The sequence below is a fragment of the Dromiciops gliroides genome, chromosome 5 (genome assembly GCF_019393635.1).
Source record: "Dromiciops gliroides isolate mDroGli1 chromosome 5, mDroGli1.pri, whole genome shotgun sequence".
Lineage (NCBI taxonomy): Eukaryota > Metazoa > Chordata > Mammalia > Microbiotheria > Microbiotheriidae > Dromiciops > Dromiciops gliroides.
The window spans coordinates 38,440,841-38,461,488 of NC_057865.1; the positions used below are offsets into that span (position 1 = coordinate 38,440,841).

The following is a 20,648-nucleotide window of genomic DNA, read 5'->3' on the forward strand; positions in this document are numbered from 1 at the left end:
ACAGTTGAAACATCCAGGTCTAATTCTGCATGTCTAACACTGAGGGTGGACCAATTGTGGAAAGGTGATAGCAATAAACTCAGTCATACCACCCACAGGGAGAATCGAATGGAATGTTCTCTCTGTAATTCCCAGTATAGCACACTTGATCTGTTAACAAATAGCCATAGCTCAGGTTTCATGTGACCTTGCTGGGGGTCTTACCTTGGTTCATCTGTTTCAGGGGAAGCCTGGGCCGCAGGGCCCACTTGGTCCTAGAGGGGCGCTGGCCGAAAGGGAATGAAGGTGGAGTAATCAGCTGTAGTCTTCCCAATTTGCTAATGAGCAAAACAGTTTGGGATATGCTTATTTGCTAATTTCTGGTCTTGTTTACTACATAGAGTGCCTTGAACATGGGTTATTACAAGATGGCCCTGATCTTTCTACAGCACAGAAGAGGGATTGATGGTCTTATCGCCATATAGATACAAACAGATGAGTGTATAGGTCTTTTATTCAGTCAATCAATAAGCATTTATCAAGTACCTTCTATGTGCCAGGGACTGTGCCAGGCACTGGAGATACCACAGATAAAAAAAGATACAGGCTTACCCTCAAGGAGCTTACATTCTAATGGAGAATACAACATGATCTGCTTAAGTATATTTCAGATACCTACAATGCAAAGTCCTGTAGGGGAGGGGCTCTATTAACTGGAGGAAACAGGAAGAATCTCTGAAGGAGATCGCACAATTGAATGTCAGTCAATTTAAGTCAACAAGCATTCATTAAACACCTACTACTTACTTACTAGTACTTAGCAGGTACTGAGCTAAGCAATGGGGATACAAAGAAAAGCAATACTCCAGAGGAGCCAATTATGAAACAATTACCCGTACACCTTCGGTCATTCTAGTCATATGTCGTTTAGAAGTCTATGTGGGCATGTGTGTGTACGAATGGGCAGGGTAGGGACTCTCTGACACCCTGGTGCCTTTGTGATTATCTCTATCATCTAAATACAAGCAGGCACATCTATACATGTATATGTACACATACCTATATGTGTAGATGCATGTATATAATCTGACATATAAAGAGTGTATAGACATAGATGTATATCACCAGTAACACTGAAACTAAATTTGGAACTTACAACCACTGACAGGAGATAGATTTCTTGAGCTACACTGTATACCATATTTCTATCTATGTAATAGTCATTCATGCCTTTTTTTTTAGACCAGTATAGGGAATTCAAAATGAGTAATTTCTTCTGTTAATGCAGATCAAGCCCTGCTCTGCAATTGGAAATGTATGTGCGTATATGGGTATGCATGCATTGTGTGTGCATATATACACATACACAACACACGGTGAAACATGTATATATGTATATACACATTATATGCACATACATACACACATAGCATAGGTAATGGCACATAAACGTATGGATATGCAGGGTGTCCCAAAAGTCTTATTGCAATTTAAAGCTTTAATAAAATATGCACATATATCTAGATATCTGTATGCATATAACATATACATACTTGTATACATGCATATATGCATGTGTGTATAAATGTAAATAGATATAAATGTTCTATCTACATACATATATATGTGCACAGTTGGTACATATGCATATATATATATATTATACGCATATGTGTATAAATGAAATATGAAACTAACATTCCATTAAAGTTCTACTCTATTCTTATGATTCTTATGTGTACAGGTGATCCCAAGTTGTTTAAAAGACCGCTTTGTTAGCAGAGAAGATCTAGCAGGTTCTTGAAGCTGGGAAGACTAAGTATGAGCCCAATGATATGCCCCAATCATTGGAGGCCCAGCCTAACCAGTGTGTGTGTGTGTGTGTGTGTGTGTGTGTGTGTGTGTGTGTGTGTGTTGTGTGTGTGTGTGAGAGAGAGAGAGAGAGAGAGAGAGAGAGAGAGAGAGAGAGAGAGAGAGAGAGAGGAAGGAAGGAAGGGGGGGGTTATGTGAAACGCAGTCATTGTTCAGATGAAGTATGCCAACTTGTAGAGTTGGGACAGAAGAGAAATTAATTCCGCATTTAATTTCTGTTTCCAAAGGGGGAGCTTGGTTATCCGGGAGAAAGTGGCATAGTGGGACCACAGGATGGAGAGGACAGCCTGTGAGTCTTGTCTTCTGTTTCGAATCTTGGGCTAACTCACAGACAACCACATTTTTCATTTCGTTGCTTGTTTCTCTTTCCCCTTTTGGGCACCTTAATCTCTCCTTCAGTAAATGACTTCTTCAAACACGAGTCACTGATCTGTTATGGCTAACCTTGAGGGTGAAACCTAATGGAAATAGTAAAACATTATGAGTTGCCTTCTTTCCCCTCCTCACTAAAAGACTTCAAATACAGCCAAGCCCGCGTTCCTGCTGACTTGCGCCTTTACCAGATGGGGCTGATTTAAAGCAATCCAGCCAAGATGGTTACTTCCCAGAATTTCTGGGGCGAAATTCCCCAAAATACAGAATTTAAACCTGGGGGTGGTGGTGGTAGTAGATACTCATGACACATTTTACACTTCTTTTTTTTTTTTAGTGAGGGCAATTGGGGTTAAGTGACTTGCCCAGGGTCACACAGCTAGTAAGTGTTAAGTGTCTGAGGCCGGATTCGAACTCAGGTCCTCCTGACTCCAGGGCCGTGCTCTATCCACTGCGCCACCTAGCTGCCCCCATTTTACACTTCTAAAGAAATTTAGCACCATGTTTTTGGACCTCATTCTTGCCAGCCATGACAGAGAACTCAGCTTTTAGTTTTCTTTGCCCAGCACAATAAGGGCACGATACCTTCTGAGTCTCTGCCTCTTTTCTTAGTTGCCTTTTTGTCTCCAGCTTCCTAGCTGAAAATTGGCTGTAATTTCCTGTCTTCCATCGCGCTTACAATTTGTGTTCAGCAAAGATACAAATTTGCATGGTCATATCACCTTTCCCTAGTGTTTGCGTTTTCTCCATCCTGTCACGAAGGCTAAGCTAGATGACTTGTAAACTCGGGTTTAGTAGTTCAGTCCTGTCCAACTTTTTTTGACCCTGTCCAGGGTTTTCTCAGCAAAGATACTGGAGTGGTTTGCCATTTCCTTCTCCAGTGGATTAAGGCAAACAGAAGTCAAATGACTTACTCAGTGTCTCACAGATATCATGTCCAAGACTAGATTTAAACTCAGCTCTTCCTGAATCCAGGCCCAGCACTCTAGCCACTGACCTACCTAGTTGCCTCCTTGTAAGTGAGGTGGCACAATAGGTAGGGTACCAGATTCAGAATCAGGAGGATGAGTTCAAATCTTCATGTAGACAACTAATTAAGTGTGTGATGGTGGGTGAGTCACTTCACTTATTATTCTCATTTGTTAAGACAAGGGAATGAGGGGGCAGCTAGATGGCACAGTGGATAAAGCACCGGCCCTGGATTCAGGAGGACCTGAGTTCAAATCCAGCCTCAGACACTTAACACTTACTAGCTGTGTGACCCTGGGCAAATCACTTAACCTCAATTGCCCCTCAAAAACAAAAAACAAAAACAAACAAACAAACAAAAAAGACAAGGGGATGAGACTCAGTGACGTCTAAGGTCTCCAAATCAGCAAGTTTCTTTATTATTTTGTCCTATGGAAAAGCATAAGTTTTGTCTGAGGACAACATTTGGATCTTCTTATATGGTCTAAGGGTCCTATCTGAAGACTAGAAACTCTTTGGCTCCCTAATAATTATTTTTTATCTCAAAGAATCCCTTTACTCCCTAGTCTGATTGTAGGTATTAGGCATCTAGTTTCACTAAGATTCCTTGCCTGGTGATTCAGGCGTCAGAGTGACCCTGTTAATTATGCATTTTCCTTCACGCTTTTGTCTTCTTAGGGTCTTGATGGCAATGATGGGCATGGCCACCCAGGAAGAAAAGGAACTAAAGTAAGTTCAAATTATTCATTTACTCCGAATCAGAGTCACTTTCTTGAAGGCAAGAGTGACCCAATTTAGAATCCAGGTAGAGGACTACATCCTGTGGATAACAAACTGATGGACCCAAACCAATATTATTTTCTCTTGAAGTTTAGTTTCTAAATTTTCCCTTTTTCAAGAGTTTGTAACAGAAAAGACAAAGGGTGTGCTTGGTTGCTTTCGCGTAGGGTTCTTTTGGTCCCCTGGACTTATTATATTGTCAGAGCTGGATGTATGGCCTTAGGGATCGTCCTTCTAGTACAACTCATCCACTTTCCAGATGAGGCATCTGAGGAGGGAGCTGAAGAGACTTGCCTGAGGTCATATATCTATTCAATAACAATGCTTGAACTAGAACCCAAGTCTACTAACTCCTTCTTTCTACCATCTTGGCTAGTGAGGCATCTTGAGTAGAATCCAAGTCAACAAGCTATTTATGGAGACTCCCTAGGTTCATGGCTTGAGATCTGGAAAGGAGCTTAAAGACCACCGACTCCAGCTCCATTCATTTTATAGATCCTGTGGTCATTGGCCAATAGATTCCCATGGATTTTTCTAGACATCATGTGATGCTCCTGGTAAAGGGCTGTAGCTCTTCCCTATGATCCCAAAGATGGTATTTGTCTTATTCTTGCTCACTGTTGGATCAGGCCTGAGGTATCTGAAAAAAATTCCTAATGAAGGACCCTGGATAGACATCAGGCTGAAGGAGGGAAATTTTGTAAAAATCATTTGAAAATTATCTTATCTTGAGTTGTATAAATGAAATATGGTCCCTTAAGGGCAGCAGGAGATAGGAAAGCTCTTTGTAGTTGTTTTTCCTGGCAATGGTGTCCCGTCTGTTCACTCAGAATTAAGAAATGTTTCACCTTTTCCCTTGGAGTTTCATAACAAAGGCTTAATTCAAAAGGCATTAAGTCAAATTTCCTGTTGTCTTTGATACTAGGGTGAGCGCGGCTTCCCTGGATACCCTGGTGTACAAGTAAGTCAGCTGGCTTGCAGGGGATGCTGCATATTTGTTGTTGGTTAGCCCCTAGAGTTCCTCATTCTTAAGAATCTGGCTTCAAATCTCTACAGGGGGAAGATGGTGATCGAGGCCAGCCAGGAAACCAAGGACCGAAGGGATTTCCAGGGAAAAGGGTAAGCCTCGGAGGACTTGGCGCATACACTTGGATCTCTGCTTCTCTATACACAGAGACCATACACTGGATTCCTTGGAAGACTCTCTGGGTCCTTGGAGTTGTAAGGTTTTTCAAGGAATGCTCTAACACTTTCTTCTTCCGTCTTCCTTCAGCATTCTTCTCCTCTGATACAGCTTTCCCCTTAAAATCAGTTAAAAATAAACTTGGGGACCCCTTTCTACAGTAAATGCTATTAGAATCCTAATGAGGGGCAGCTAGGTGGCTCAGTGGATAGAGCACCGGCCCTGGTGTCCAGGAGTACCTGAGTTCAAATCCAGCCTAAGACACTTAACACTTACTGCTGTGTGACCCTGGCAAGTCATTTAACTCCAATTGCCTCACTAAAAAAACAAACAAACAAAAGAACCCTAATGAAAAGGGTGGATGAGGAAGCCTCAGACAAGACCATCTTGCCATGAAATTCTCTCTGGCATTTCTTTCCACTAAGACATTTTCTGATAAGGCGTCTCTTGGGCTGATTGACCTCACAAAGAGGCAGCTATCTGAGTGAACAGCTTGAGAGTGGCTTGGCCTGAGTGACTGAGAGTTTTCTGTCTCTCCCCCTCTGCCAAGTCTGTCCTCTGCCTTTCACAGGGGCTAAATTTTTGTTATTGAAATTTCACAAATATTAGTAAAACCCCGTGTTTTAGGTCCACTAAAACCCTACTCTGGTGACTTGTTGCGGCATGCAGGTGATCCTGGCCTCTCAAAGGCCATGTCAATGGAAGGGAAGCCCCAGTGGGTCTCACTAAAGTGAACAAGGTTTGAGTTTGGCCCCAAACCATCCTTCATTCAAAGATCAACCTGGACAAGTTCTAAGAGGTTCAGCACACAACTGGGCACTAGGCGATGACTTTTACTGACCACAGCAAACATGGAAACTGTCCGCTATCTATGAGTGTTCCCAGGGGTTATAATCGGTGTTGGTGGAGATAGTAACCACACTGACAGAAATCACAGATCTTGGCAAATGCTGAAGTTCCTGAAGGATAGACTATGCCAGGTGCTAAGGATACAAAGGAGAAATGAGACACATATAAAGGGCAATATTGATCAAGGTAGACTGGGGGTGCTTCAAATATCTCTGATTTGAAAGGGACTTCAGTAACTATCTAGTTCAACTTGTATCTGGGCATACTAGGTGGCACAATGTACAGAGCACTGGACTTCCAAGAGTTCAAATCTGGTCCCAGGCACTTACTAGCTGTGTGACCCTGGCAAGTCACTTAATTCCTGTTTGCCTCAGTTTCCTTATCTGTAAAATGAGCTGGAGAGGAATGGCAAAACCGTTCCAGGATCTTTGCCAGAAAAGACTCTGCCCAAAAAAGGGTTGAGGAGTGTCAGACGCAACTGAACAACAACAGATGGGCATGAATCCTCTTGTGTAGTATTCCCACAAGCACTGATCTAGCCTCTCTTTAAAGGAAGACCTTTTGTGAAGAAAGCCCATGACTCCTAGACAGTCTGTTCTATTCTGGACAGTTCATTAGGGAGATTTTCTCTATGCAGTGTTTCCCTACTTCCCTCCTTCCCCCATTTCTGCTCTCTGGGGCCAGGCAGAACAAACCTCATCTTTCTTCCTCATGGTATCTCTTCAGATACTTGAAGACAGCTGTCACATCTTCTCTGATTCCTTCAATCAATATTTCTGTGGCCTCCTTTTGAGGCTCATCACCATCTTGGATGGCCTTCTCTAGCTATGCTATAGCTTCTCAATATCCCTCTAAAGTGTAGTTCCCAGAATTAGACACAAGGCTTCAGGTGTGGTCTGGCCAGGGCATCTTACCTGGATACCTGACTCAGGCATCCCTTTGGGGCTCATTTCTCAGGCCTGGCCAATGGATTCCTGCTCAGCCAGTTAGCTAGGAAACAGTCCTAGATGGTCATACAAGTGTATTCCATACTTGAAAGTCTCAGTGGGCTCTGAGCCATCTTTTTTAGATCTGTTCCAAAGGAAGTCAGGACATTTCTACTGAAGGATAACCTTGCTCCACATCCCATTCTCCACACGCCACCAATGGTCGACTCACAGGATTCCTTTTTGTTTTGTTTGTTTGTTTTTAGCGAGACAATTGGGGTTAAGTGACTTGCCCAGGGTCACACAGCTAGTAAGTGTCAAGTATCTGAGGCCGGATTTGAACTCAGGTACTCCTGACTCCAGGGCGGTGCTCTATCCACTGCACCATCTAGCTGCCCCAACCAGGATTCCTTTTCTCTTATAGCAATTTCTTGGGCTTTATGTCAAGTTTATTAACCTAGGTTGGGCATGTTCAGTTCTGGGGGGCTGGGGGTGGGGGAGATGGGTTCTGAAAAGATAAGAAGGGTTATGGTACCAAGGGAAACAGCATTTCACTTTGCTTGATTCTCTTTAGGGAAATTCTGGCTCCACCCGGGCTGCAAGGATCCCCAGGAGATCCAGGACCACCTGGGCCAATGGTAACATTACATTTAGATTATTCTTCAGTGTAAAGAAAAAAATAAATGTAGGAAGCCTATTATTTGATAAGAAATCCAGGAGAAGCCATACTTCTTGTTCCCTATTGCCACTTCCAAAGACTGGCCTATTGGTCCTTAGAGATATTGAGTTAGTTCAGAGCTGAGAACGGAGGTTGGGGAGGGGTCGGGATGTGCTCTCATCCTGATCCCACCTTCAGAGGACCTCAAACTCTCCCTCAAGAAACAATAGGCACGATCTAGCATACAAAGAGGCAAAGTGACCAGGGAAGGGAGAGAGGGGCAGAGCATACAGTGGTTTGTGGCATCCAGCCATCTAAACCATGGGTTCTCTCAATTTCAGGGCACCAAGGGATCTAAGGGTTTGACGGACATGATGGTGAGTGACGGTAATCAGTCTGAATTTCATTCTGTCCCAGTGAGCAACTGGTTGGTTGCTCCGTGAAAGCCATTTGCTTTTGCTCATTACAGGTCAGCGTATCTCTCAGAAAGATTCCTCAGTTTCCCTCCTTATGACTTATACCAGTATAAAAGACTAAAGGTTCCTTGATGTGTGTGATAACCACGTTCCTAAAAAGCTAAATGTCAGTCGGTGGGTGGTTTTTTTTTTTTGGGGGGGGGGGTGAGGTTTGTTGTTTAAGTAGAGACTTCAGCTCTTCAGGGATTCTTGTCAGCTCTTCACAGTGCAGACCATAGCCCCGTGAGGACATAGCCATAATTTTGGGGGATTAGTCTGACTGAAAAAAATCTGGTCCCGCTGTGCTACCCCCCCATCACCGAGTGATGAACCTCTCTAACCTTTGTTTGGCAGAGTTACAAATGGCAGACATACTGCCCAACTCTGGGCCATATCTGAAATGTATGGGGAAGTGGGGAGAAAACTAGGAGGGGGCCCTGGCTATTTAGATAAAAGCGCTATGGAAAAATCCTTTTTTTAAAAGTGATGTAACTCTCCACCCACCACCTACCCCGCACCATTTTATCACATTATAATAATTACATGTTATGTATACATGTGTGGGATAACACTAGGGGGCAGTGTATGGACAACATTAGGACAGAATGGACGGGAACCTGGAGTCCTAACTCTGGCCACTCATCCTCTGCCTCCCAGAACTGCCCCAAGTTCTGCCAGCAATTCAGTGATAATGAAGGTCAGGCTGTTAGCCTTAGGGAGAGAAGGGCAGGTCTCAAATTCCTATTGGAAAGTTCTGCCTTGGGAAGCTGACCCCCAAGGAAAAGTCCTGAAAAAGGACTTATCATAGACACCCCCCCGGTCAGAGAGATTCTCTAACAATGGACCCAGGGCTCCAATTCCCAGCCTGAAGCTGGGCGGTGAGAGCGGCACGTGGGGCTGAAGTACCCCAGCTTTCCAGATTGCAAGCAAGGGACACAGCATACAGGATGGCGACAAATAAAAGTAGCTTAGCAGGGGCAGCTAGGTGGCGCAGTGGTTAGAGCACTGGCCCTGGATTCAGGAGGACCTGAGTTCAAAAATCTGGCCTCATACAACTTAACACTTACTAGCTGTGTGACCCTGGGCAAGTCACTTAACCCCAATTGCCTCACCAAAACAAAAAAGAAAGAAAATTAAAAGCTATATTTCTCATAGGACTGTCCTGGAGCCTTGATTCTTCCTTCACAGCACTCACCATGTGATTTGTGTGTTATTTTGGTCCAGGCAGTGTGATATCCTTGGTACAAGGGATTCTCACTGAGGAAGTCCCCTTCAATAATGCACATTAGCACTGTACTGAAACTTTATCTATAAAATCTTAAAGAATTGTTCGGGGCACCAAAAGCTTAAGTAGTCTCAGACTATTTAATAGCTGGTGTGACCCTGAGCAAGTCACTTAACCCTTTTGCCTCAGTTTCCTCATCTGTAAAATGTGCTGGAGAAAAAAATAGCAAAACACTCCAATATCTTTGCCAAGAAAACCCCAAATGGGTCACAAAGAGTCAATGACTGGACACAAGCTAAACTGCAGATATTATTATATCCATTTTACGAATGAGAAGAGTGGGGCTTGGAAAGTGAGAGCATGGATTTAGTGGAAAGAACAATGGATTGGAGTCAGAAGACTCCGATCCTGGCTTTGACATTGGCTACCTGTGTGACCATGGGTAAGTCATTAAACAGCTTGATGGAAAATGAAGGAGTTGTACTAGCCTACCTCAAAGGTCCCTTCTAACTCTAAAGCTGTGATCTAAAGGTGAGACAATTTGGTCATAACTGCAAAAAGAGAATTCAAACTTAGGTCTTCCTGATTCCAAATCTAGTACTCTGGCCCTTCTCTTGGGCTGTTCTTCCTTATTATCTAAACCTGGGTTTTCATTATAGGGTTTTCCTAGGTCTCCTCTAGGTTGTATCTTAAGGTGCTTCACTGAAATTATCTGGAAACCTCTTGTTTTCTTCCATGCCTGGGTTGATCCACCTGATTCTTGATAAATATCAAGATGGAGTCAGAGGCCCTGGGTTGGAACTCCACATTTCCTTTTCCAACCCTAGTCTCAGTTTTCTCACCTGTAAAATGAGTGATACCCTAGAGGACCTCTAAAGGCCCTCCTTGCCCCAGATATAGGCCCTTATGACAAAGAAGGGACAGGACAGCAAGGCTTTATCTGCAATGGAAAGTAGTGGGTAGTGATGGTGGGAGAGAAGGAAGCAAGATGATTTGCTGAGAGCTAGTTGTGGTTTTCCATCAGACCATTCTAGGAAGGGCTGATATGGGGGCTGCCATCTTGGAGATAAAAATTGAACTGTCCTGATGCCCAGGAGTATTTTCTTGGTGAACCCCGCCTCAAAGAAGCTAGGGTTTGGGGCGGGCAGGAAGAACAAGCAGGAAAATCTGTGCTCTGAAGCAGATAACAATGAATTTTCTTCAATACATAAAACCTGTGAAGTGTTATAAAATACTCATCATGTGTGTCCAGAAATGTAGTGTCTAGAGATATCAAATTGATGCAAGAACTTTTGAGATGCAGCATGTCGATAAGTGGAAAGAGAGTCAGCCTCCAAAGTCAAGAAGACCTGGATTCAGGTCTTGCCTCTATCCTACTGGCTGTGTGACCTGCCAAGTCACTTACCAGTCAGTGTTCCAGGGACAGGGGTGTCAAACTCAAATGGAAATGGATCCCTGTGGGATATATATTGACTTAGGAAACCACAATTTGACATATATTGTATTTTTATTTTGTAAAACATTTGCCAATTATGTTTTTGGGTTTTTTTTGGTGAGGCAATGAGGATTAAGTGACTTGCCCAAGGTCACACAGCTAGTAAGTGTCAAGTGTCTGAGGCCAGATTTGAACTCAGGTCCTCCTGAATCCAGGGCCAGTGCTTTATCCTCTGTACCACCTAGCTGTCCCCAATTATGTTTTTAATTTGGTTCTGGGCACACTTGGGAGTTTTGCTGCCAGCTGTGTGTGGGGGAAGGTTTGCAGTGCCTACAGGGGAAGGGAGTTTCCTTCTAGGCAATTCTTTTAGACAAGTGGTGCCAAACACACTGCCAGCAAGCCCAGGCAATGCTCTCCAGTATAACAGCCTGGGCCAGATTTAAATTCAATTGGGAAGTGGTTAACAAAAATAAATAAAAACATACTATGACATAGATAGTGTTAGTTTGTGGTTTTCCAAGTCAATATGTTTCCCACAGGGGTTGGACACCATGGTCCTCAGCCGTAAGTTGCAGAGATGGTGCTGCCCTGCACTGGTAGAGGGAGTTTCCTCACCTGGGAATTCTCTATCCCAATGAAACCTCAGATGGCCTCCCTATTCCCATCCCTACAACAACCTTGGAATTGTCTACAAGAGAAAAACTTCCTGTGGACCTTCATAACCCTATGTAATATTTCTAACTCTATTAAACATCTCTAAATACTGATATTTTCTGCTTTGGTAACTTTCTTTCGCTCCTTCCCCTTAAACAGCCTTGTGACATTGTTGACTTCGCACGAAAAAACTGCCGTGAGTAGCCCAACCTCTCCCTGCGCTGAGTAAACCTGCACCTCCCTTGCTTGACTGGAGGGACCCCTAGCCCTGTGACAGCCTCCGTGATGGTCCCTGATCCCCAGCAGCCATCACAGTGCCTGGCAGATAGTAGGGGCTTCATAAACACTTCTTGATTGGTTGATGGCTGTATGCCCAAGTGGTCCCTCACCATATGATTTAACTGAATCACTGGAAGGAGCCACTTGATGAAAGAGCCATAAAATGAGAACAATATTGTAACTTCGGCCTCTCTCTAAGAGTCACAAAGCTGTACTAACAATCAGGTCTTTGCACTCTGTGGCAGAATGGAGAACAAGCCTAGCACAGGGGCTTCGAGTCCCATGGAAGGAACACTCATGAGCAAGCTTCTCTTGGGCATGGCCATGGCTCGGTGGGCCGTCTTCTTTGGATTTCCCAAAATGGCTGACATTTATATCGTGCCTTGAAGTTTGCAGTGTCCTCTATGTCTCTGAGTCTTGTAACGATCCTTTGAGGTAGCATACTAGAGAGATTATTATTCCTCCTGGGAGATACCAATGAGGAAAGTGAGCCTCAAGCAACTTGCATAGTCAGAGAGCTTAATGAATGGGAAAGATGGATTTGAAACCAACTTCTTACTGACTTTGAGCTTAGCACTTTATTCACTAAGGCATTTTACCTTTTGTTTACCCTAGAGACTCATAACTACTTAAAGTCTAATAAGGGAAATCAAATGTTTGTTCTTCAGTAGAATGGATACCATCTTGCTTGGATGGATAGTTGTGTGTGTATACATACCACATACACTATATTATATTATATTATATATATATGGCTATATATATTATATATGCCTATATGTATGTTATCTATCCATAAGTTGAAAAATCATTCATCTTTAACCTTGGTATAGTATCAGTCTATTCCCAAAAAACTTAGTTCCATGATGAATCTCCACTTTTGTTATTAATCTTGCATTAATTCAATAAGAACTTTCAAATGCCTACTTCATGTGTCAATTATGCTAGATGTTGGTAATACAAAGACAAAACTAGTCCCTGCCCTGAAGGGGGTTCTATTCTACTGGCAGAAGACAACAGACCAGATAAGTCCAATACACAGTAACAATGAAGGCCTCTTGTAGATGATAACATTGGCACTTGACCTTGAAGGGAGTCAAGGATTCCAAGAGTCAAGGGATGGGGAGGGAACCAAAACATGAGAAGACAGCTCGGCAAAGGCTCAGGAAATGGGAGATGGGATGTCACAGCAAGTAGACTAGTTTGGCTGGAATGTGGGACCATGAAAGATTAATGGAAAATCAACCTGAAAAGATAGGGTTGGAGAAAGACTGGAGACAATGGGGGGGGGTCATTGAATCTTTTGAACAGGGGACTGGGTGATTAAACCTAGACTTTGGGACTTTCCATTCGCAGTCATTGGTGAGGAGTGGGGAGATTATATTCAAGGATATTTTTGTGCTGTCAAACACATTTTCCCCCGTCCCAGGAATATTTGGCTTTACCCCTGAAAATAGGTTTTATTCTTCTTGCCCCTCTCTCTTCCTATTCTACTATTGTTTGAGGAGGCCCTAGTATGAGTTCCTCCTTTCTTAAGACCACCTGCCTTGTATGCTTCAGGTCTAATTCTGTAAGGGGTTAGATTTTGTGACCACAGACTCCTATGATTATACACACACACACACACACACATAGGCTTCCTGCTAAAAGCATGGAAAGAAAAAGAGATGCTATTGTTTAAATACCAATGACACCTTGTTTTCTCTTTTTTCCCCCTTTCCTTTCCAGCTTGTTCATCATGTAAGTAACTTTGTATATTTTTTTTTTCCTTGCTTAAAACCATGGAGTTTTCAGAGCTGTTACTGAAGTCTGTATTATTGTTCTTGTTTTGAAGAGAAAAGACAAATGTCCAGTGTTCCCAACTGAGGTGGTTTTTGCTCTGGACATGTCTGAAGGTGTTACAGAGTCAGACTTTGAGAGGATGAGGGACATTTTGCTGTCACTGCTAAGACGGATGAGCATCAGCCAAAACAACTGTCCAACCAATGCCCGGGTGACCATTGTTTCCTACAGTACCAAGACACATTACCTGGTTCGCTTCTCAGACTTCCAGAACAAGAATCAACTTCTCCAAGCCATCAGGAACATCCCTTTAGAGCAATCCATGGGCCAGCGGGACCTTGGTACTGCCCTAAGTTTTGTGGCAAGAAATGTCTTCAAACGTGTGCGTAATGGTATCCTCATGAGGAAGGTTGCTATATTCTTTGCGGCGGGCCCATCCTCTGATGTTACTTCTATCAACACAGCATGCTGGAGTTCAGTGCCCTGGACATCATTCCTGCTATTATCCGCCTTCACCGACGATCCCCTCTTACAACATGCCTTGTCAGTAAGTTGCTACTTGGCCTGTCACTAGGAATAGTAGATTGGTGGTAGAAAGGGACCCTTGTTGCGACTCAGGAAGGTTCGAAACACCAAGGTTCCAATATGAGCAAGGAGGTTAAAGCAAGCCAACTTTGTTGAGCAGATTTTTTTTTTTTAAATTGAGGGGCTGCAGGGAAGAAAATGGGAAACAGGTTGGGACTTGCTGGGGCCCCAGTGGGGCCCTGTAGGGAGTGGGGGCACCTTCCCAAAACAGTAAAATTGGTGTATTTTGTAGAGTTCTTCTCTGGGACCAGTGGATGAGATATTGGAGGAAAGGTATGAAGACTTGGGGGCTGGTGATTATTCAAGCTACTGAAATGAGGGAAGACTTTGGGGGACTTGAGATTGATATTCAAGCTTGGTCTTACTCTGGCAGGGTCACTGGGAGGTATGACAGCTTCTTGATTTAGTCAGGTGGCTATTAGGTCATTTCAAAAGGGGAGGGGGAGTTTGTGGTTAGTGCATATCAGCTCTTCAATCAGTCAGTAATCATTAATTTAGCATCTACTATGAGCCTGGCCCTGTGCTAATTTGAGAGCCATTTAGGGAAGAATTTAACAGTGCACAAGAGTCTACAAAGAGGCAGCATGTATACCATGAGCTATGACTCTAGAGAGAGGATCAGGGTTCCAACCCTGACTCTGACCCTTACTACCTATATGACTCAAGGCAATCTACTTAACATTCTGGGCCTCGGTTCTCTCAGCTGAAACATGGGGGCGGGGTGGGACAGATGGCCTCTGAGTTCCCCCCTGCCCCAGATTTAGGATCCTGTGTTCCTACCTCTGGTTTGAATTGTACAACTGGTCACCCCAAGGAAACATTTTGGAGGCAACACATCAAACATGTCAAAAAGGAGGAAACTTTCCCTCGCAAATGTTTTGTTCATGAATTCACCCTTGCCCTCACCATATGTGTCTCTCATGATGGCCAAGTAGCCGAATCTGTAAACCTTCCTGATTCACCAGCTGCAGAGGAACTAGCAGACAGTAAACACATAGACTGGACATCTGGGAAAAACTGCCCCGGGCCTTTGGCAAGCTCTAAACGGGCCATCCCTAAGGTTGTCCTGTGGAGACGCAGGCGCCATGGGGCCCTCTGGCAGAGTTCTGAGTAGCAGCGCTTGTTAGGTAGATCCTCTAACTTTGCTTTCCTTTTATATCATTTCTCAACTGGAGTTTTGTTGTTGTTATTGGAGTTTTTTGGAGGGAGGGAGAACTTTCATTGATTCAACAGATAGTACCTGAAGGTCCTTGCGGCAGGCTGACTGATTGTGATCAAGGATTCCCTAACCCCCTGAGATAGTTATGTGGACAACAGTTTGGGGAGGAAGAGGGACAAAGGTCTGGCAACAATTCCAGTGATCTTGGATAGTCACGTAGGATTGGTTGTGAAGTCCTTGTTGGTTTTTTGTGGTTATCTATCTCTGTCTGACCTGATCCCAGTCAGGAGTGGGAAAGAACCAAGTTATTTCTCTTCTGATTGGCTTTGCCTAGAAGTGCTGATGGCTCATGTGGTGAGCTTTCTTCTTTCTTCTCCATGATTATTACTGTGTTGTTTTTATTCAAAACCATAACCACATGTATCTTCTGGAAAAAACAAATGCAACATTGATGACTTTCTTAGAAAAACATGATCTAACAAGCCTGTCTCTCTTCTAAAGATAGGTCCACATGATAGGATGTTAGAGTTGGATGGGGCTCAGAGATTTCTGAGCCCATTTTACAGGCAGAAAACTAAGGTGCAGGGGGCAGCTAGGTAGTGCAGTAGATAAAGCACCAGCCCTGGATTCAGGAGGACCTGAGTTCAAATCCGGCCTCAGACACTTGACACTTTTTAGCTGTGTGACCCTGGGCAAGTCACTTACCCCCTATTGCCCACCCCCCCCCCCAAAAAAGAAAACTAAGGTGCAGATAGATGTAGCTTGGACCAAGGCGACACAGCAAGAAAGTGACGGAGTTGGGACTTGCATCCAGGTCTTTGGTGTTCTTTTCAGTATATCATGGTATTTCATAAATGCATGAGGGCTTAGCTGAGTTCTTGGTGCATAGTAGGAGCTTAATAAATGCTTATTCACTGTCTTAGAAGCTGAATTTGAAATGCATGTTGAGCTTTTCAGTCACTTATTTGGCACCCATACACACACACACACACACACACACACACACACACACACTCTGCAGCCCTCAAGTACACATTTCACTACAGTTTGGGATCTTAAAGCAAATTTTCCCTGTTAAAACTATTCAGCTTGCTTTGTGTTCTGAACCAAAAGTGAAAAAAAAATGTGTCCAGGCTCAGGTTATTTTATAAGAAGAAAACAGTGAACAGATAGTTCAAGGGAGAATGGACTTACAGTGAAGAAGGTGTGTGTTCAAATCCTGCCTCAGAAACTAGCTGCGCGACCCTAGGTAAATTACTTAAATTCTCTAGGCCTCTGGTTCTTCATCTCTCTCAATGACCTATAATGCCCCGTCTAGCTTTAAATCTATGCCCAAAGAAACCCAACTCATACTAGTTGATGGATCGTGCCAGTCATGTTCTCTGTTCCCCCGTCAAAAGAATTGTTTTGGCTCTCAGTAGATAATTCACAAGACAACGAAGAAAAGAAAAGCAGCCAGATCTCTCTCGGAGAGGAAGGGATAACAAGATGGCCAAGCCAAGGAACAAATACAAAGCAAGTTAAGGTGATTTTAAACTAGTTGGCTGAGGAATGGATACCAGTACTTTTGAGGTGTTTGTGATTTTTGGGTATAGCTCAAAACCACAAGTAAAAGCAGCAAGGGCTAAGCAGGGTGACTCAGGATAGCGTTCACTACATCCCTGGTGAGTCTCCCAGAGGCTGGTGTCAACACCAGTGGTAGAGAATGAGGAATTCCAGGAACTTCATGTCCTGACACTTTCCCTAGTTATTGTTCCATTGGGGAGAAAATGGGAGATTTTACATAAGGCTTCTATAAACAGTTAAATTATTAAAATTACTGTTAAATATCAAAATGTCGGCACTTATAATTACCCCAAACAGATGACCATGAGATCCATGGAAGTTTTGAAGTATATATCTTTTTTTTTTTTTTTGCGGGGCAATGGGGGTTAAGTGACTTGCCCAGGGTCACACAGCTAGTAAGTGTCAAGTGTCTGAGGCCGGATTTGAACTCAGGTACTCCTGAATCCAGGGCTGGTGCTTAATCCACTGTGCACCTAGCCGCCCCCTATATATCTTTTTTTTTTTAATCTGAGAATATAATTGGGGGAAAACCAAATATTATAAGAAAAATAAATAAATTTGAGGTCCATAGTATTTTAGAATTGGAAGGAACTTTGAGGATCATCTCATAGATGAGGGGGCTGGGATCCAATTTCACATACTAATCGATGGAAGGGAGGTCTGGGGCGGAAACCTAGGTCTCTACTTGTCTCCAGAGAGTTTAATGGTTAGGATGACCTTGGAACTACCAGACTCCAGTGGTCTTCTGCCGCCTACAAAAAAATGAAAGAAGGGGCAGCTAGGTGGCTCAGTGGATAAAGCACTGGCCTTGGATTTAGGAGGACCTGAGTTCAAATCCTGCCTCCAAACACTTGGACACTTACTAGCTGTGTGACCCTGGCAAGTCCTTAACCCCCATTGCCCTGCCCCCCCAAAAAACCAAAAAACAAAAAAGAAAGAAAAAAGAACTTACTAAAAATTAAACTTTTGCTGAGCATCAATATTGAGTGATTCCCCTGCGTTTTTTTTTTTTTTTAGTGAGGCAATGGGGGTTAAGTGACTTGCCCAGGGTCACACAGCTAGTAAGTGTTATGTGTCTGAGGCCGGATTTTGAACTCAGGTACTCCTGACTCCAGGGCAAGTGCTCTATCCCACTGCGCACCCTAGCTGCCCCAAGTTACTCAGTTTAAATAACTTTACTCTCAGTTTTCTCATCTGTAAAGTGGGAAGTAATATGTCTTTTCAGTTTATTTGAAGGGATTATGTGAAGGAAAAAGATAATTGTTGTAAAGTACTTTGTAAAAGTTAAAGGGCTATGTGAATATAAGCTAGTTTCTGAGTCTTCACCATTTTCTGCTCTCCTTTACTTCCTCTTCACTCTTCTTCTTATAAGTATTAATACTTATTAGTTACTAATAACCTAATAAATATAATGAGAATGGATAGAATTGGTATATAATAATATGATTTAATTATTATAGTAATACCATGGTAGTAGAGAATATTATTAGATTACCATTTTCATGCCCGTGAAAGTGCTTTGAAAGATTAAAAGGGTGTTACATGAATGTAAAGAACTCATAATTAAATTATAGCTCAACTTGAGGACCACCCCTATTGCATATTTGGAGAAAACTGACATTATTCTCATTCGCTAATATTACTTATTTTTGGAGCTGAGTTGGACCTCCATTTATCTCTATTAGTAACTATAACCCATGGAGAAAGAAATGGCAACCACTCCAGTATTTCAAGCCAAGAAAACCCCAAATAGGGTTATGAAGGGTCAGATAGGACTGAAAGCAACTGAACAATAACAGACATTATAACAATAGATGCCCTATTACTTAATCCATTTTCTGGACACTCTGTTGGAGAGAGGATCAGATGCTTTGTCATATCGTCCTCATTACAAGAACAGTATGGATTGGATATCCCTTTGGCCAACTTCCTGTTAGTTGTAACCTCCACAATAAGAAGAGTTGCCTCTTTTTGTAGGGTACGGATTAGGAAAATACCTTTCCAAGCTTCATGTAAAATGGAAGATATCAAGATGTAGTCAAGCTTTCCTTCTCCAAAGGTCAGGTTATACCTCAGTCCATTAAGCTATCGTCAAAGGCCAGCCTAACAACTGTCCTTCCTGATATCCTCGAATTGGGTTGTCTGGGCCACTCACTGGACTGAAACATTTTTCCCCACCTTGAAAGTAGCTGGATGCTTCCTGTGCTGGGAGCATGGTTTCTAGTCAAGCTATCAACTCCTTGATTTTCTTCTGAAGTTGCATGATTAATTGTTCTGGGTGTTGCTCTTTCCCAATCCCAATTTGGCCAGAGTGCTGAGCAGAGTGGAATAATTAATGCTAGGCATATGGCATGACTCATGGAAGCTTTCTCCTGATTTGATTGAATTTCATGAAGGGTTTCAACTGATCTTCTGTGGCTGCCCTGAGTGGAACATCCATTGCCCTAGAAAGGGTTTCTTCCAACTTGTGCTGATATAACCTGAAGCACATGTGGAATCCTGGGAAGCACTGTTGCCTGCTTCTCAGAAAAGAGATGATTAAATTAGGTGTGGTGCTTACCAAGCTCAACCCTTACTTGACTCAAAGGGTGCCTGGCTACTACTTTCTTTAGGATTTTAGGGATAACCCTGAGGAGATGGAGGTAGTGTCCTGGTATTTTTTTTAAAATTTTTTAGTGAGGCAAGTTGGGGTTAAGTGACTGCCCAGGCCACACAGCTAGTAAGTGTTAAGTGTCTGAGGCTGGATTTGAACTTAGGTCCTCCTGAATCCAGGGCTCGCACTCTATCCACGTTGTGCCACCTAGCTGCCCTGTGTTCTGGTATTATTACTGATGAATCCCCACTGTTGATGCTCCTCAGTTGATTATCAATTGATATCAATTATCCAGGAAGACCGAATTAGCTTTTAGAAATGAATATTGATTTAGGAAGCATAATAAGGACAATTAATGTAGAATATCCCTCCAAACTTTGGCAATCTTCCGCAAGGATATTCAGAATTCAAAGGAAAGTGTTTGATCTTAGAGAACACATGTGGCAAAGGGGCATAGCATGGCTTCTAGTTGCTAGGGGTCTTTTTCTCCTCTTCAGAAGGTCCTCATTAAGTTCCGCTTAAGGGAATTAGAAAGGCAGCAATACCATAGACAATGATGAGTCACAGCCCTGTGGGACCTTTTTATAAGGCAGTTCAGTCCATTCAAGTGGGGTCTAGTCAGAACTGAAGCTGGAAGAAAAATCCAGGTTCTTGATGGAATGAGTAGAAGAGACACATAGAACTGAAGAACTAACATTCCCAAGAAGCCTTGGAGTTGTGGAGAGTGGAAGTGGGGGTGGTCAGCCTCTGTAAGGAGCCAAGTCAGGACTCCACAAGCCCTTAGGAGGGTAAGAATCAGAGGATCATAGGGTCATAGAGATAGAGCTGTCCTATCATGTCATGTATTCATTCATTCATTCATCTTTGTTAATTTATCCAACATCTCTTTATCCATTCTGTCTGTCTATTCATCCATCCATCCAGTCTGTCTATCTATCCCATCTGTCTGTCTGTCTATCCTGAGTGTCTGTCTATCTTTCTATCTCTATCTCTCTATGCTTTATCTATGCTCCTGATTTCTAAGGCTTTATTAAACAAAATTGTTTTTAAAAAAGAACAATGGCTCCTATAGCATTTAAGCTCCTGAAATGAAAAGCTGTTTTCAGGGACACTTCTTCCCTTCCCCTCCTCCCCAACAATGTGGAAATAGAATGTTGGATGAAGTTGAGAAGCTGTACACACACACACACACACACACACACACACACACACACACAGAGGGGTAGCGCTGCTACTTTAAAAATCCTTATCGTTAGTCCCACTTATGAGCAGGAGACCTTTGGTTGACCAGCTTTGGGGACTTAGACCACAAGCTGATTTCCTTCTT

General features: G+C 43.0%; 1 protein-coding gene across 1 annotated transcript in view; it reads left to right on the top strand.

Annotated features, from left to right (window-relative positions):
• The window catches only part of LOC122728689 (collagen alpha-4(VI) chain-like), a 105,896-nt gene that overhangs the window by 71,493 nt on the left and 13,755 nt on the right, over positions 1-20,648 (top strand). Inside the window, 10 exon segments of the mRNA XM_043967491.1 lie at positions 224-290; positions 2,079-2,118; positions 2,121-2,140; positions 3,871-3,921; positions 4,898-4,933; positions 5,029-5,091; positions 7,930-7,965; positions 11,517-11,553; positions 13,365-13,380; positions 13,473-13,965. Coding sequence (XP_043823426.1) covers positions 224-290; positions 2,079-2,118; positions 2,121-2,140; positions 3,871-3,921; positions 4,898-4,933; positions 5,029-5,091; positions 7,930-7,965; positions 11,517-11,553; positions 13,365-13,380; positions 13,473-13,965 — 859 coding nt within the window.